This window comes from Solanum verrucosum, unplaced genomic scaffold (genome assembly GCF_900185275.1).
Source record: "Solanum verrucosum unplaced genomic scaffold, falcon-dt-bn FXZP01000138.1, whole genome shotgun sequence".
NCBI classification, from domain to species: domain Eukaryota; kingdom Viridiplantae; phylum Streptophyta; class Magnoliopsida; order Solanales; family Solanaceae; genus Solanum; species Solanum verrucosum.
The window spans coordinates 1,686,676-1,706,010 of record NW_026020134.1 but is presented as its reverse complement, the minus strand read 5'-3'; the positions used below and the strand labels follow the sequence as shown (position 1 = coordinate 1,706,010).

Sequence of the window (19,335 nt, the reverse complement as noted above, 5' to 3'; positions counted from 1 at the left end):
AACAATGAGTTAAGTAAAACTAATTAGTAATTTTAAGAAGTTTGTTTAGAACTATTAAGAGTAAATAATAGCAATTGCATTCACTCAATAAAGATGTTTGAGAGTTGTATTTATTAAACCAATTGAGCATTCTAATTATAATTCATAATTACTTTATGGGGAGGGGGGGGGGGGGGGTCATGATTAGTACTAGTTTAATTCATTATTGTCGAGATAATAATTTATTTTTCACATTTATTGTATAAAATATATGTGATTATTGATAGACAGAAGATTAATCATAATATCTATTTTCAGATATTAACAAAAGTGTTACGTATGTCAATTTCTTTGTTACGTAAAAGGTTTTCTTTTTTAATTAAAGTTGAATGAATTATTTCATAAGTTGAAAAATACGACAACATGTTATTGTTTTTCCTGCTTAAATGATAATGATGCAAATTGCATATGTAGAAAGATAAGTTAGAAAATAATTGAAGAATACGGCAAAAATATCATATATATTTTTCTTGCTTAAATGATAATGATGCAAATATAAAAAGTTAAGCTAGAAAAATTAAAGAATACTACAAAATATCATATTTTCTTCCCTGCTTAAATTTTAATTATACAAATGTAGAAAGTTGAGTTAGAAAATAATTGACGATTATGGCAAATTTTTTCCATGCTTAAATGATAATGATGAAAATATAAAAAGTTAACTTAGAAAAATAATTGAGGAATACGATAGAATATTATTATTTTTACCTGTTTAAATGATAATGATAGAAAAACGGAAAGCTTCTATATAATAGAGAATTTCATCACGCAGAAGAGAAATAAAACTAGAAATCTCTTCAAATTTTCAACTCATGCATTAAATTAAGAAATTATATGAAAATAACTCAACCAATAATATAATTATAGAAAATCATCAAATTAATTAAATTTCTAATTCTCAAATTTCCCCACTTTCACTAAATATTCTAAAAATAACTTTACCCAGACCTGAAACTGTCCAATTCCACGTTCAAAATTAAAAGATTTAATTAAAATTGAATGACTTTGTAGTTAGAAAACTTAATTGATGAATTTTTCGTATTAATCAACCAACCCTAAATTGATTATTGCAATTCTATGTCCGTGACAAATTCAAATGTTACTTTCTTGATATATTATTCTATGAAATAATAAAAGAAAAAATAATTCTTAAAATTTGGGTTTTTAAAATCGTAATTTTTGAAATTGAAAATTGTACTTGGATACATATTGAGAAAAAAGTTTATTTTTCTCAACGGACATAGACTGACTTTTAAAATATAAAATACTCAGAAGACAAATTTTCAAAATCTAATCTAAAATATATGGTCAAACGCTAACTTAATATCATCAAATCTCTCATTTTCTCCCTGTAGTTTTTTAAATTGAAAATTGCATTTGGATATACATTGAGAAAAAGTTCATTTTTTCCAAAGTAATTTTTGAAATATGAAATATTTTGAAGACAGATTTTCAAAATATAATCTAAAATATATGATCAAATGCTAACTTAATATCATTGAACCCCTCATTTTCTCCCCGTAATTTTTAAAATTGAAAATTGTATTTGTACATACATTGAGAAAAAGTTCATTTTTCCCAATGGACATAGACTAATTTTTAAAATATGAAATATTTTGAAAACAGATTTTTAAAATCTAATCTAAAATATATGATCAAATGCTAACTTAATATCATCAAATCTCTCATCCCTCCCTCCCCCCTCCCCCATTTTAATTAGCGTCTCAACAACCCAAAAGTATCAAATCTCATCAAATCTTATATAAAATATATAATCAAATACTAACTTAATCTCATCAAATTTTTCATCCCACCTTCCCACCCCCAATTTTAATTAATGTCTCAACAACCCAAAAAGCACTAAACCTCATCAAATCAAATTTAAAATATATGATCAAATTCTAACTTAATTTCATCAAGACCCCTCATCCCCTTCCCTTTTAATTAGTGTCTCAACAATCCAAAAAGCACGAAACCTCATCAAATCTAATCTATAATATATGATCAAATGCTAATTTAGTTTCATCAAATCCCCTGCCCCCTTCCCCCCGCACACCCCGAATTTTAATTAATGTCTTAAAACCCCAAAAGCATCAAACATCATCAAATCTGATCTAAAATATATAATCAATCTTTAGCTTAATTTAATCAAATTTCTCATCATCACCCATAACTATTACAATAACTAATATATATCAAACGGTAACTTAATTTCATCAAATTTCTCATCCCCGACCCCACCCTCACCCTCACCCTCACCCCCAACAATTTTAATTTGAGTCTCAACAACCCAAAAGCACCAAACCTTTTGCCAAATCCACCAACCCCCCTAAAAAAACTTCTTGGAAGTCATGTTGCATCCTTCCTTTCCCCCACGTTGTCCACATATCTCAACCGCAAATTCCACTCTTAATCAAACGGTCCATATAATTCCCTAGATCCACCTACCAAGAAATATTCACATAATTCATCAAACGGTTCATTTTAATTAATCATTTTAAATAGACCCCTTATCAACTCACCTACCAAATATTACACCCCATTCACCCCCCCTTCTATTTATACTTCAATTCACTTCTTCAATAATCAGGATCTTTCTACCCATCCTCACATTTAATTTACATCATTCTCCCTTCAACAATCTTTGCTCTATACATATTTCTTCAATCTTTTCACTAAACCAACCAACCCCTTTACATTTTCTTGGACCATTTCACCCAAAAAAACAACCCCTTTACCTTCTCTTGAATTTTTTCACAAACCCCTTTTCATTTTCTTGAGTCTTTTCACCAAAAAAAAACAACCCCTTTATATTTTCTTGAATCTTTTCACATAAAAATCCAATCTTTTTACATTTTCTTGAAAAAAAATGGCTGGTGTTATTGATGGTCATCAAGATTTGGACTTTTGCATCAAAGTGGATCCATTGAACTGGGAAATGGCAGCAGAGTCATTGAGGGGTAGCCATTTAGATGAAGTGAAGAAGATGGTGGCAGAGTTTAGGAAGCCAGTTGTGAAACTTGGTGGTGAAACATTGACAGTGGCACAAGTTGCTTCAATAGCTGCAAAGGTTAATGTTGAAAATGTGAAAGTGGAGCTTTCTGAGGATGCTAGGGCTGGTGTTAAAGCTAGTAGTGATTGGGTTATGGAAAGTATGAGCAAAGGGACTGATAGCTATGGTGTTACTACTGGTTTTGGTGCTACATCTCATAGGAGAACCAAAAATGGTGGTGCTTTACAAAAGGAACTTATTAGGTAAACCATTTTCTATCTAACTTGCTTTGCTTTTAGATCATCAACATATATGAGATGTATATTACTTGCTCGTTTCAATTTATGTGAACCTATTTAATGCATATTTAAAAAGTACTTACAAGTTTTGAGAAGTTCTATAATCATTTAAATATTACTATAATTCGTTCGTTTCAATTTGTTTATTTGGTCTGACTTGATATAGAGTTTAAGAGAATAAAAAAAGACTTATATTTGTGATCTTGAGTTAAAGATATTTCTGAAGGTACTAAAATGTTTTTAATCTTGTGATAATAACGCGAAAAATTAAAATTAAAGTGATGAAATGTTTTATTAGCCTATTAGGATAGGTGAGATTTATATTTAAACTGTCTTTATTATGGAGATCCTGTTTATTTATATGAACTTTGTCTGTAGTAATCTATAGTTCTGTACAGTAGGAAGAAGGGATCAATAATTCACTATTTTTTTTGCTATAAGTTTATGTCTTTTTAAGAAATAGTAGCTGCCTAAATATTCTTTAGGAAAAAGATTTTAGTGTAAATTAAAGAAAATAGGTAGGTGGACTTTTATATAGGGTAAAAAAAATGTTATCTTCTAAGGTGTTATTTAGTGGTCAACAAAATGGGAATGAAAACTATGTGAGACTAAAGAAATAAATTTTGGTAGCCATAGAAAAATTTAGGTGAGATTTAATTTTGTCTAAAAAGGGAAAACTGTGAGGTATAATTTTGTGGGCACATCTAAATAATTCATTTTTTCCTATATTTTTGGTGAGTTTCAGTGTCGTCACTGTTGTGCCATGTGCTCCTTCTTACATTAGAGTTTTTTACTTTATAAATGACAAGTTCCAATAATTTTTTTCACTTGTTTTTAAAATTTAGATAAAATGTCCTAATAATGACTCTTATCACATTATTCTTGATGAGCATAATAATGACTATCACATTTTTCAAGTTTTTTTTTTATTCTGACATTAGGCCCATTCCTCTCTTTTTACTATGAGATAATAATGACACACATTTTTCAAGTGTTTTTTTTTTATTCTGACATAATGCCCATTCCTCTCTTTTTAGTATGAAATAATAATTCCAATCACATATGACATGTTATTGTGGGGCATATCTGATTTTTGATGTAATTGGTTTTGGCAGATTCTTGAATGCTGGAGTTTTTGGCAATGGTACTGAGTCATGTCACACATTGCCACAATCAAGCACAAGGGCAGCCATGCTTGTTAGGATCAATACTCTTCTTCAAGGGTACTCTGGCATCAGATTTGAAATCTTGGAAGCTATCACTAAGTTGATTAACCACAATGTCACTCCATGTTTGCCTCTTCGTGGCACAATCACCGCGTCGGGTGATCTTGTTCCCTTGTCCTACATTGCTGGATTGCTCACTGGCAGGTCTAATTCCAAGGCTGTTGGACCTAATGGTGAGACATTGAATGCTGAGGAAGCGTTCCGTGTTGCTGGAGTTAATGGTGGATTTTTTGAGCTGCAGCCTAAGGAAGGACTTGCTCTTGTGAATGGTACTGCTGTTGGTTCTGGTTTGGCTTCGATTGTGTTGTTTGATGCTAATGTGCTCGCGGTATTTTCTGAAGTTCTCTCGGCTATTTTTGCTGAGGTGATGAATGGAAAGCCCGAGTTCACTGATCATTTGACGCATAAATTGAAGCACCATCCTGGACAAATTGAGGCAGCTGCAATCATGGAACACATTTTGGATGGCAGTGCTTATGTTAAGGCAGCTCAGAAGCTACATGAAATGGATCCTTTGCAGAAACCAAAGCAAGATCGTTATGCTCTTAGAACGTCACCACAATGGCTTGGCCCTCAGATTGAAGTTATTCGTTCTGCAACCAAGATGATCGAGAGGGAGATTAATTCAGTGAACGACAACCCCTTGATTGATGTTTCAAGAAACAAGGCTTTACATGGTGGCAATTTCCAGGGCACTCCAATTGGTGTCTCTATGGACAATGCTAGATTAGCCCTTGCTTCAATAGGGAAATTGATGTTTGCACAATTCTCCGAGCTTGTCAACGATTACTACAACAATGGGCTGCCATCTAATCTGACTGCAGGTAGGAATCCAAGCTTGGACTACGGTTTCAAGGGATCTGAGATTGCTATGGCTTCATACTGTTCAGAGCTTCAATTCTTGGCAAATCCAGTGACTAACCACGTACAAAGCGCGGAGCAACACAACCAAGATGTGAACTCCTTGGGCTTAATCTCAGCAAGAAAAACAGCTGAAGCAGTGGACATCTTGAAGCTAATGTCATCCACATACTTAGTGGCACTTTGCCAAGCTATAGACTTGAGGCATTTGGAAGAGAATTTGAGAAATGCTGTCAAGAACACGGTGAGCCAAGTAGCTAAGAGGACCTTGACAATGGGTGCCAACGGAGAACTTCATCCATCAAGATTCTGCGAGAAAGACTTGCTCCGCATTGTGGACAGGGAATACCTCTTCGCCTATGCTGATGACCCCTGCAGTGCTAACTACCCACTGATGCAGAAACTGAGACAAGTCCTCGTAGACCACGCCTTGCAAAATGGTGAAAATGAGAAGAACGCAAGCAGCTCAATCTTTCAAAAGATTGTAGCCTTTGAAGAAGAGTTGAAGTCTGTTTTACCAAAAGAAGTCGAGAGTGCCAGAGTCGCGTTGGAAAGTGGAAACCCCGCGATTGCAAACAGGATCAACGAATGCAGATCATACCCGCTCTACAAGTTCGTTAGGGAGGAGCTCGGGACGGAATTGTTGACAGGAGAAAGAGTAAGGTCACCAGGTGAAGAATGTGACAAGGTGTTCACAGCAATGTGCAATGGACAAATCATTGATTCATTATTAGAATGCCTTAAGGAATGGAATGGTGCTCCACTTCCAATCTGTTAGAAGTGAAGCAACAGGTTTTATTATGTTAATGTTTGTCAATTACTTTGCTATTTTTGAATTATTTTTTACATTTACTTTTGGAGTTAAAACTAAATATGAACTCTCTTGAATATGTTGGTTTGTAGCTATATATTATAAGTCTCTCTCTTTTTTCAATGAAAATAAAAGAAAAGTGATCTTGTGCTTATATGTTCTGTTCCTTGTATTTTTTTTCCTATTGTGAGGGTCTTGTAATTTAGTCATATAAAAATCATTTTTTCAACTCTAGCAGAAAATGTGATTCTTTTATAAAACATTGAGAAGTTTAATATCGTGATTCATTCAGTATCTGAACTTTCATTTTGTAGGTGATAGTTCAATTTCTTATCTTGTTATCATATTATACCCATTTCAAGATAGATTGGTGAATTATTAGTCGAATTAAATTTAAGGCTTAAGTCATCTACAACCCCTCAAAGTTGTCCGCATAATTCATTTAGACACCTCAACTAAGACTTGTACCTATTGAACATTTCCATCCCTTAAAATTTGAACCATCTGAACATTTTTTTGACAATAAACTAAAGGGGTAACCCATCGGTGGCCCCTTAAATTTGGCACGAAATTTCACTTAGGCACCTTAAGTGGGCGATGTTCATTTTAGACACCTCATGTAGGGTCTCGCTGTGTCATTTTGACACTTTTTTGCCAATCAACAAAAATATATGAAGTGTGTGTATTACACTCGCGAATGACGTGTAAAGTGGCGAATTAAATGACGACATTTGTCAAAAACAATTTGTAGATAATGAATTTTGAGTAAAAATATAAAGTAACCAATGACTCAATGACACGTGGATTTTTGCCCAAATAATTTTTTTAAAACAAATTAAATCAATAAAATCCCCACATGACCCCCCCCCCCCACCCCACCCCCAATTGTCTTCTCCTAAAACCCATACCCATTTGCAGAAACTCCTGCCCCCCTCCCCCCCCACTCCACCCCACCCCCAATTGTCTTCTCCAAAAACCCATACCCATTTGCAAAAACTCCTGCCTCCCTCCCCCCCCCCCCACCCACCTCACCCCACCCCAATTGTCTTCTCCAAAAACCCATACCCATTTGCATAAACACCTGACCCCCTCCCCCCTACCCCCCCCCCCACCCCCAATTGTCTTCTCCAAAAATCCATACCCATTTGCAGAAACACCTGCCTCCCCCCCCCTCCCCCCCCGGCTTCTCCAAATACCCCTACTTAAATATTAAATTCTAAGAATCTCATGAATAATTTAATATTTAATCTTGAAATGGGTCTATTCCTAAATTTCTAAAATAGTTTCCATCATTTTTCATCATTTTACTGTAACTATTTTTATTCACCATGTTGGATAGTTAAGTTTGCAAAAATGGTGGCTGAAAATGGGAAAGAAGAAGAAAAAAATAATTAAAAAATCGACTAAATAAGTTTTTCACGCGCGCTCAACAAGTGTATTACACTCACTAAGCCATGTAAGCAAAAAGTGTCAAAATGACACATCGAGACCCTGCATGAGGTGTCTAAAATGAACATCGCCCACTTAAGGTGCCTAAGTGAAACTTCGTGCCAAATTTAAGGGGCCACCGATGGGTTAGCCCTAAACTAAAAGTATAAAGTGTGTGAAATACACTTGCGATGACATGACAATTTGACGAATTAAATACTGACATCTGGATGTTTTTAGTCCAAAAAATTATTTTAAAATATATTATAAAGTAAAAGAAAAAAAAATTATTTTTAAGTTAAAATTAAAAAAAAATAATGTAAATCCTGTAACTTACCTACCCTGCTATTCCATCGGAGTTCAAAACTCCTCTCCCTGTACGGCGCCCCACCCCCAACGGCAATCCACCTCAATAAATATGTTATTTTCGAACCTTCTTCAAGCAAAAGGATGAAGATTTATTGTTATTTTTGATGAGTTGCGGAAGAGTTAGCCATAGGTAAAACAAATAAAATTTAACTGCCTTCTTCGTTCCATTTTTTACGGAAAGATGAATTTCGTCAGAAAATTAATCATTCCGATGGACATTGTTGAAAAAATAGAGTTATGTCGGATTTTTTTTTGAGTTCTATAGTTGATTATTTTTTTCGATTGAAAAACACCTTTACATTCGCACAAATATATATCAATTCTCACAAAAATGTGAACAAAGCAAAAAAATAAATAGGAAAATACTTTAACAAAATTCACACAAATCTACATCAATTTAACACTAAAACACTACATTAACAACAAAGAAAAAAATTCCAAACTTCAAGCCCTCCACAAATTCAATGGCGATAATGATGGCGGCAACCATGGCGGCAATGAAGGTATCGTATGATGGCAATGGAGAAACAAAAAGCGGTGATGGAGGTAGAAGTGAAGTATCCGGAGAAAAAAGGAGGAAGAAGATGGATGTATAATGGCGGCGATGACTGGTGTGGTGGAGGAAGTGATCGACAGAGGGGAGGAAGAAGGAACATTTTTTTCCAAAAAAATGGCTAACTAAAGACCTCTCACGCGCCTCTTTGGGGTGAATCACAAACAATGTGCCATGTAGGCAAAAAATGTTCAGATGGTTCAAATTCGGGAGGGTACATGTGTTCAATAGGTACAAATCTTAATTGAAGTGTTTAAGTGAATTATGCGAACAACTTTAAGGGGACGGCGATGACTTAGGCCTAAATTTAAACTAATATAGTCATATATAGGTAATGGAGAGCCATAAAATTGAATTACGTGGGATGCATGTGCCCAAGGAAAATCGTGGAGCCACTCATTAATTAATAGTAATAGAATTGTGGGCAAAGTTTCCATCTCAATCAATATAATTGAAATGTCATGGATTTGTCATGTCACTTTGAAAGAGTAACATAAAGCTTAGAATTGGAGTGTAGTCAATACTTTCCTTTCAATTTTTTTCCTCTTTCGATATATCACGAGTGAATTATTCGGTGGATTGAATTTCACTTAAAATGTTTTTCAAATTCATAACTCTTTCTGATTATATTTCGGTGGATTGAATTTTACTTAAAATGTTTTTCAAATTCATAACTCTTTCTGGTTATATTAAGGTAAGGCAATAACTTTTTGGTAGAAGTTTAATATACGTGTTTTGCACATATGTCTCACATCAATCAATAAAATTATATTTTAAAATAATAAAAATATTTTTAAAAAACAACCAAAAATCATATATGAAAATTTTAAAAGTTATTTAAAAAACGTGAAACTTTTTTTTTTGATATTTTAATTTTTTTTTTATTTAGTTTGTTTACCATAATTTAAGTAAGATTTTTATAAGGTAAAATTATTGATTTTAAAGTCTTAAATGTTACTAGTACTTTTAATATGGTTCAAAATTTAAGAAAAAAAGATTCTATTAAATTTTAAAGTACTAAATATTAGAAGTTCTTACCTATTACAAATAGATAAAAATTCAATAAATATAAATTTAATTAATTTCAAAATTTTAAATATTATGATAGATTTTAATAGCTAGTAGTTAGTTTATGTGCATTGCACATATATGTAGATTTAGAATCTACAAATCTCAAACTTCTTCAAATAATCAGAGTTATATTTAAACAATTTTTTAATAGTATAGGGTATATTTGACCCTTTTATGTATATTTTTTTTTTTGGCAAAATACAAGTGTATTCTTTATTTGATTTTAGTTGTCATCTATATCCTTCAACTTTGGATATTCATAGAGCACAAATATTAGAAGTTCTTACCTATTACAAATAGATAAAAATTTAATAAATATAACTTTAATTAATTTCAAAATTTTAAATATTATGATAGATTTTAATAGCTAGTAGTTAGTTTATGTGCATTGCACATATATGTAGATTTAGAATCTACAAATCTCAAACTTCTTCAAATAATCAGAGTTATATTTAAACTATTTTTAATAGTATAGGGTATATTTGATCCTTTTATGTATATTTTTTTTTTGGCAAAATACAAGTGTATTCTTTATTTGATTTTAGTTGTCATCTATATCCTTCAACTTTGGATATTCATAAAGCACAAATAAAAGTTAAACTTGTATAAAATTAAATAAGTAGAGATATGCATCTACAAGATAATTTGCGTGAGATATGCTTGAACTGATTTTTATTATGCCATGTAAAATGCATGTATATACTTGTTTAACTGTATACATGTTTACATGTATACAGTTAAAGTTGAAGCATGATCAAATTGAATGACACATTTATGTATTATATTATTATTATTTTTTTTAAAAATGGTTGGTGAAAGGACCCCACCCAAATGAAGTTGAACCTACCAATGTTGATTTTCGAGATGTGAAAAGCCTAATGTCACGTTGGGTTAGGTACTTTTATTTTAATTTCCAAAATAATAGTATTAAAAAGGTACTACATCAATTATCAATTACTTAATAAAATCATGAATTTAAGTTTTCCCGGTTAACAATTTTTCATTATTTTAGTGTAATTTGACTGAACTTAATCAAATTTATTATCTTTACTTACAATACAATTTGATCTAATTATAAAATAATCACTTACTTATATTTTTTTCAAATGAGTAACTTATTCGTAAATAGGTCTAATATTCGCAAATATTAGTGGACATATCTTGTATTTTTTCTTTTCTTTTTATATGATAATATTTGACTGAATACAAAATTTAAGAATAACAATAAAACTTAATAAAATGAAACATTTAATATTAAATATAATAATATGTATGTTTTTTTTTTAATATTTAGACCGAATAAAAAGAAAAGTAGTACGATACTTAATTGAATATTATTAATTATAAAAAAAGAATATTATTAATTATTATTTGGCAAGTCATTAACCAATTTATTAGCACTAATGTGTGTATTTATTTAGAATTAATTAAAATTTGACAATAAAATAAACGGTGTCACTATCATTTACCCACTAATTCACCGACACCCGACTCCGCTGCTGTATATAAAGAGCTCCAATACCTAAAGCCGAATTTGCATCTAATTTGAGATCTGAAACAAACTCCAAAAACGCAGAAATATCATATAAAAAATGGAGTATGAAGGAATTCTCTTGGGTATGGGCAATCCATTGCTCGATATCTCAGCTGTTATCGATCAAGATTTCCTAAACAAGTAACTAATGTTATCACATTTTTTTCGAATTTTTTTTCGCATTTTTAGCTAATCTAAACTGTTTAGTTTTGTGTTGTATAGTTTGATTTCATAGATCTGGTGAATGTTCGATGTTTATTTACATTCTTTACACTTATTGTTGCATTTTGAATTTGAATCTTCAGTATTCGTCGTATTATACATTGTTTTAGTTTTTAGTTTTAGAGTAAAGTTGTATAATAGCTTTTGAATTTCATTAGTTTTACCTGGATTTGGATGTAAAATCATGTTCTTATTTGAATGATATGTTTTTTTTTTTTTTTGTTTTTAAATCTCAGGTATGACATCAAGATGAACAATGCTATTCTCGCTGAGGATAAGCACTTGCCTATGTAAGTTAGAGTGTTGTTTTTCATTTTAGCTTCGATGTGTTTATCCGCATTTTATAGCTTAGGATATGAGATTGTATTTTGTGTTGTACTAATTAGTTTTTTTTCGTTCGTTTTGATAAGTTCGCCTCTGTAATTAGTTTATTATCGTTGGATTGATTCTCGCATGTACATATGAGTGATAATTCAGCTGATTGGGTCCAGAAGTAGTGAGTTGAGGAATTGGTTCTTTTCCTGACTGTCATTTGGGTACCATTGTTGGCATAGCTTGCTGTTGATTAGGCTAGTTATTTATGTGCTGTGTAAAACACTAGAGAACAGGTCTAGTTCCTTTCTAATAGGGAAAAAAAAGAGAACTTTATTGGGGAATAATAAGTGACCGTGTGTAAGATAGATGGAATATACCATGTTTCAGAGTCATTAATAATGTACTTATGGATAAGAATGATTTGCAATTTGATTCGGGCAATGAGAATTTTATTCTAAATTATTTATTGAAGATTGATTATAATATTTCTTGCAGTTACCTGATTTCATGTGTAAAATAATAAATGGCTTGCCTCTGTGCTTATCCGTGTTGAATAATTTTTTAACGCCATGTCGAATACAAGCTAAAAATAATACAAAGCGGCTTAAAAATCCTGTTTTGAATCGATCTGTGCTCATTTTATTTCTAATTCAAATCTCTAGTCAATTTGGAAGTTATAGATAGTATCACCTCACATTATTATTGAATATGCAGATACAAATTGTACACACCATGTTATTGAGGGAAACTAGGTGCCATGGTTTCTTGACGATTCACTTTAAATTACCCTATCATCACAACTTTCGAATATGACTTGTCAAAAACCAATTAACTTAGCATGTGAAATCACAAATGCATTGTCCAAGCAATCAGTATATTTCTTCTATGGATAGGCTTAACGCTTTCATAAGTGCATGTCTGGTTACAATACACTCTCATTCAAAAGATTTCTTGTAGTCTTGTACAGATATTTTTCTGGTTAGAGTTAATCTTGTTCCTGGTCAGTATGAATTGTTTCTTTTAATGACGGGCCTATTACTTTTCTGATATTAAAGGTGAAGTCTTTGCCTTGCTGAATAGTAGTATGTTTAGAGTACAAACGTGAATAGAGTAGTCACTAGAACTTATTGTGCTGAAGAATTAGTTGGGTCATGTGCCTTAACAAGGAATATGCTTTGTTAATTCAAAGTGCTGATGAATAATTTTATATCCTAGGTATGAAGAAATGACATCCAAATATAATGTTGACTTCATTGCTGGAGGTATACTGTCACATCACTTGATCCTTACTTAACAACATCTGTATTGAATGATATTTTGCATTGAAGATAGCAGGACACACTAAACACGTTGTCTTTACAATTCTGAAATGCAGGTGCAACTCAAAATTCAATCAGAGTAGCTCAGGTGTGTTGTCATTTTGTTTTTCCCTTGGTTCTTGCAATCTTACATGGCCTATTTAGTCCAGCAGAATAACTTTTCATTTTCATTTGCAGTGGATGCTTCAAATTCCAGGTGCAACAAGTTACATGGGCTCTATCGGGAAGGACAAGTTTGGGGAGGAGATGAAGAAAAACGCACAAGATGCTGGTGTTAATGTAAATTCCTGGTCTCTTTTCTCCTTGTCTGCTTTTTTCTTTTCTTCTTTTTCCCGGGGTGGGGGCGTTGGGTTAGTATTAATACTTTCAGATTTATTAACTCATCGTTTTGCCTTGGTCTTGCTATCATTTGGAGTGATAACATGGTAAAGAGACTTTAATTTCTGTGATCTTTACACATGGGTGTATTTAGGTTCACTACTATGAGGATGAGAGTCCAACGGGTACTTGTGCTGTCTGTGTGCTTGACGGCGAAAGGTTAGTCTGGAATAATTTGGTTTTTGTTTTACCTCCTTTTTGTCTTACAATTAATCTCTTAGCTTATGAGAAGGGTGAAGAAGAAAAAAAATATTTTTCAATTAGATAAAGTTTAAAACGTGATAAACTTATGAAATGATGTTTGGAAATTTTTTTTCCAGGTCGCTGGTTGCAAACTTATCAGCTGCTAACTGCTACAAGGTTGACCATTTGAAACGCCCAGAGAACTGGGCTTTGGGTAGGAATCCTTACTACTGTTTTTCTTTTCCACGCAAATCCGTAATTTTCATGTTAAACTAATTTTTATGTGTATACAGTGGAGAAGGCCAAGTATTATTACATCGCTGGATTCTTTCTCACTGTTTCGCCAGAATCTATTCAGCTGGTTGCTGAACATGCAGCTGCTAAGAACAAGGTCTGACTGTTGACATTGTTTGTGTTTGACCGCTTTTTGTAGTGTTAAAATGAACGATCATATAATTTCCTAATTGCTGCAGGTTTTCTCAATGAACCTTTCAGCACCATTTATCTGTGAGTTCTTCAAGGATCAGCAAGAGAAAGTCCTGCCGTAAGACCAATGTCCCACCTATTTAAGGTTACTTGACTGTAGAAGATACTGATTAGGACTTGCATCTCTTGTTTTCAGGTATATGGACTTTGTCTTTGGTAATGAGACAGAAGCAAGAACCTTCTCTAGAGTTCATGGCTGGGAGGTAATGGATGACTAACTACGACATTCTCATAGATATTTGGCTTTGTGTTGTATAGCTAACTTATGCTGTAATGACCAGACTGATAATGTTGAAGAAATTGCTGTGAAGATCTCCCAATGGCCAAAGGCATCAGGAACACGCAAGAGAATCACTGTCATTACCCAGGGTGCTGATCCAGTTGTTGTGGCTGAGGATGGGAAGGTGAAGCAGTTCCCTGTAATTCTATTGCCAAAAGAGAAACTTGTCGACACCAATGGTGCTGGTATGTGGTTTATATTAGTGTTGCTTTTGGGTTAATTTCACGTAGTCATTGAACTTTATTTCATTATAACAATTAAGTCACTAGACTGTTTTTGGCGACAATAAAGTAACTAAATTGAATACACTAAGTTACAAAGCTGTATGTTTTGCCTCATTGAGTAGCTGAACTTTTCTCACTATTACTATAACGTCCCAACCTAACCATCAAGTCGACTATATAGCTATGGTTGATAAGTTGTGACTTTATTAATAATGTAAACGAAAAGCAGTCTTGTGACTTTACTATTATAGTGGGTTAAGTTTAGTTACTTCAACGTCACAAGATAGTTTTATGACTTAATTTGTTATTGTGGAAAATGTTCCAGTGACCATACAAGAAATTAACCATTGCTTTGATATGCTGTCGTATTTGCCTCTGTACTGATAAAACTGCAACCAGTAACGCATTTAACAAGCTCTAAGTTTTTTATCTAGAAAATTCAGACGATAAAGTGGGTAGGAATCAGAATCCTAAATTTGCAGACTTCTCATTGACTAAAAAGAGAACAAGAGATGTTTTTGCACCTACTTTCATAAAGTTTTACAAGTTTTTTGGAAATGTGAAGTGTTGTACCAATTCTTATAGTTTATCACAAAATTTATAAAATATAACACTTCCTAACTGCCTCTTGTTACCTTCTCGGCAATATATTTCTTCCACGAGAGTAAAATCAACTAGCATGACTTGGTTGAATTGTGTCCCGTGATGCATGAAATGCATTAATGATTTATCATGTACACACCCTGTTCTATAGTGCGTTTGCCTGGTAAACAAATCAAGAAATTACATAATTTGTGTTTAAACTTTTGTAGGGGATGCATTTGTTGGAGGATTCCTTGCACAATTGGTCCAAGAAAAACCTATTGCAGATTGTGTAAAAGCAGGATGTTATGCATCAAATGTCATCATCCAAAGGCCTGGTTGCACGTACCCCGAGAAGCCTGATTTTTGAATGAGGGTTTTCCCTCTTGTGGGCTTGCCATTTTCTTACTCCAGTTAATCAGAAATATTTTCTGGTTCTTTTAGTATTTTTGATTGAGTTATGCCAGTTGCTAATGGTATATCCATATCCTAATTCTAATCTCATATATTGCAAGGGATTTTATTGAGTATGTTTTTTCTCCATCATTTGAGAATAACATTATATTGTGATTGTGTTTTATTGCAATTACGATGGTTCTATAGTTTTCATTCGTAATAAGGAAGTGTGTTAGGGTAGTGCCCTTTGTTTTTATATATCATGGAAAAGAGGTAGCTAGATGCCTCCGACGCCTATAAATAGAAGCTTCTTTTGGTCTCTATTTGGCAAAGCATATAGGTCTTGTCGAATTGGCAAAGCATGTCTTTTCACAAGTTATGCCAGACGGGAAAAAATGCTAATATAAACTATTTTGTTCAGTATTTGATAAAATATATTTTGATTTTTCAAAATGGACATTTATTTTTAGCATGGTGGATAAGTAAAAGTGTACGAAGGAAATACTATTTAGGACTTGGTGTGGTTTGGGTTGAGTGTAACAACCCGACCCTCGTTTTGTACATTTGTGTTTCAAATCATGTTTTGAGACTTTGAAAGAGCTTTAGTTTTCACTTTCAACAACTAAAGTGATAGTGGATCTGAAAACTCTGAAGCCCCGACCTTAACATTTGCAAAAGACTCTACAAACACACATGCAACCTAAATAATATTTCTCATTCTAATCATTGTGATCTTTTAAATACAAGAAAGATGTATAACAAGTTCATGATACAACAACTCAACAAATACAGTATAACTTAACAAACTCTGATGAAGAAACGTGTTCAAAGTTCTGCCGAAATAACAACTTTCTTCAACTAAATAAAACTCTCTTTTTAACACACTTTTTCATGCACTCTATATTTTGTTCAAGGCGGTGTGCCAAATTTAATTTTTCTCATGTGATGCGCCAAATTAAAACATAGCTTTTTGTCTTCATTTTTTTATAAGGATGTGTCTCGTATCTCTTGAATACTCAAATTAAAGTCTTATAGATTCTCTTTGATATTGTATAACATATTTTCGATTATAATTTAACATTGTTAGTTTTATTCCGCTCCTTTTTGAAATCATTATTTACATTACAGTCTTATTCTACTTTAGACATTGTGTTGGAATGAGAAGTACTTAAAGTGAATGGTTTGCCAAGCGATAGCAAATCTTAGATATTAGAAAAAAAAACAATATACTTAATTATTTAATCCCACAAGACAAGAAATTTAGGCTTCAAATATATGAAGGCTTAAGCCTTACCAGTAGGGGTGTACAAAACCGAACCGAAAACCGAACCAAACCGTAAATCGAGTCAAACTGAAAAAAAAAAACCGACTATTGGTTTGGTTTGATTTGGTTTGGTATTGGAAAAAAAAACCCGACTATATTTGGGTTGGTTTGATTTTAACTAAAAAAAACCAACCCAATACCAAACCAACCCGACATTATATATGTAATTTTAAAATTTTATATTATACATAAAAATATTTACTTTGATATAATTTTAAAATATTTCTTATACTATTTCATAGTTTTTATCTTTTAATATATTATTTCAAGTTTAAAACTTAAAATTCGGAATGGTCCAATAAAGATTATAGTTCATAGATGTTGATAATTATAATAAAGCTTAAATCAAAATCAAATTAATACTAATGCAAAAACAAAATCAATTCAACTCTAAGAATGACAATAATATTGAATATTTGTTCTTTAGTTATCCATTAGTTTAGACAATTAAAATACATTATCTAATTTTAATTTTCCTTAAATATTTAGTAATGTAACTAATACTTATTAAACTTATTTTAGCATGATTTAGTACTTTTAAATTATGATCATTTTCATTATGACTTTGCAATATTTATTTTATATGATGATTTCATTATTATTTTTTATTGAATATTTTAGTGTTATCAGTACTCATCTCATATTTTGTGTTATTTTTTTAAGAAACACCTTAGATAATTGTATTTTGGTTGGACTAAAGAAATATTTGGAGCACAAGTTAATTATATGTTTGTATGCAAACTTTACCGAAAAAATTCAAAAAACTGAAAAAATCCGAGGTTTATTAGTTTGGTTTGATTTATAAATTTAAAAATTCGCCACAATGGTTTGATTTGGTATTTAAAAAACCCGAACCAACCCAAGGTTGAAAAAACCAAAAAAATCCGAATTTTATTAGTTTGGTTTGGTTTATAAATTTAAAATTTATACACAAATGGTTTGATTTGATATTTGAAAAACCCGAACCAACCCGGTCATGTACACCCCTACTTACAAGAAAGAATTTAAGGCTTAATTAAAATTTGGTTTTAGCCAATCAAATTTATTGAGCCCGTCCATAATGCTTGAATTAACACAAAATAAGCATCAATTTGCACAAGATGCAACGACATAGATTTAACACATACAAGTTAACATTTGTGATAACACACTGATATTACTTCACAAAATTTCACATACGCCACTGAGTGACTTGATGAATGGAATGTCCTACATCGGTGAATGAATGGAATCCTTGACTCGTGATAAGGCTTGAACAATCTTTCTCCATTTGAGCTAAGCTTTTGGGGTATGAGTTATACCCAAGACCTAATTTTATATAGTATCATAACCTTGCTCAATGTGCCCCCCTAGGAAATCAAATAGTTGTGTGGGTGGAAACATCCCCGGTCCATGAATGTGCACGTACTGGACTAGACAGTGAAATCTTTGATAGAGAATATTCGGATCCAGACACGAGGGGCGATGAATGAAATGTCCCACATTAGTAAATGAATGGCATTCTGGGATCTAATAAGGCCTAGACAATCCTCCTCCCTTCGAGCTAGCTTTTGGAGGTGTATACATACGATATGATGATATAATAGACTTAAAAATGTCAACATTCTATCTATGAGTTGAACATCATGAATTAATGAAATTTAATCACAGGCTATTTATATGATTTCAACATCAAAAACATATAGAGATACGTCTATTTTTTGGAGATGTGGCACATCTTATAACAGTTACAAATATGTTTTCATCACAAGGGATCCATAATTTTGACTCAACATGATTGTAATCATAAAAATCTTCTTGTGCTTGATCTAACAATGCTTTGAATAGTGGATGCTTGAGCAAACTAATTTTGATTACAAACCTCTTTTGGTATTTTCCTACATACACCACCAAGTGACCCTTTGGGACATCTCTAGGGATATTATTATCTTCTTGCACAAATGGCCATTTTGTCCACATACAGCATTTGTCACAATTTGTTGCACAAGTTATCACTTTGGTCCCCATCTTTTGGCATGCCTTGACAAATTTTCCATCCATCATTTTGATAATATATACTTTTTTTTTGTAAAGAGGGTATAGAAGAAGAGGAGAGAATGGTGTTTGTATGGAAGTGAGATATGTGTGTGTGTATATATGTATTTTTTATATACAAGAGCCAGTCTTTTTGGGATCACTAAAGGTCAACATACTGTTGAGTAATTGAGAGAGAGGCAAAGCATGTGTGATTGATATTATGAGGGATTGGGAAAACATAATTTCAGCATAAAATAACGCATAGATCAATATTACGAAGTTTGTTTGAGAATGGTAAAATATCAATAAATAAATATCTTCATTATAAGTTTGCATTGTCTAGTTAGTTGTACGAGAAAAATAATTAATCTCTTCATAACTATATGCAATCTTTTGATGATATGTATGTCTATTAACAATATAGTGA

At 32.3% G+C, this 19,335-nt stretch overlaps 3 protein-coding genes across 3 annotated transcripts; 2 read left to right on the top strand and 1 right to left on the bottom strand.

Annotated features, from left to right (window-relative positions):
* Positions 1–2,652: 2,652 nt before the first annotated feature.
* On the top strand, positions 2,653–6,331 carry LOC125827432 (phenylalanine ammonia-lyase). The gene is made up of 2 exons (XM_049506742.1): positions 2,653–3,294; positions 4,446–6,331. The coding sequence occupies exons 1-2, from the start codon at positions 2,909–2,911 to the stop codon at positions 6,193–6,195; spliced, it is 2,136 nt and encodes a 711-aa protein (XP_049362699.1). The 5' UTR covers positions 2,653–2,908; the 3' UTR covers positions 6,196–6,331.
* Positions 6,332–11,185: 4,854 nt separating this feature from the next.
* LOC125827442 (adenosine kinase 2) lies at positions 11,186–15,808 on the top strand. The gene is made up of 12 exons (XM_049506757.1): positions 11,186–11,324; positions 11,642–11,695; positions 12,936–12,982; positions 13,096–13,127; positions 13,217–13,318; positions 13,512–13,576; positions 13,738–13,814; positions 13,894–13,991; positions 14,074–14,144; positions 14,223–14,289; positions 14,368–14,551; positions 15,403–15,808. Exons 1-12 carry the CDS (start codon positions 11,242–11,244, stop codon positions 15,540–15,542), a joined length of 1,020 nt encoding a protein of 339 aa, XP_049362714.1. The 5' UTR covers positions 11,186–11,241; the 3' UTR covers positions 15,543–15,808.
* Positions 15,809–18,513: 2,705 nt separating this feature from the next.
* On the bottom strand, positions 18,514–18,953 carry LOC125827448 (auxin-induced protein 15A-like). Its single transcript, XM_049506767.1, has one exon. The coding sequence runs from the start codon at positions 18,933–18,935 to the stop codon at positions 18,564–18,566; it is 372 nt and encodes a 123-aa protein (XP_049362724.1). The 5' UTR covers positions 18,936–18,953; the 3' UTR covers positions 18,514–18,563.
* Positions 18,954–19,335: the final 382 nt, after the last annotated feature.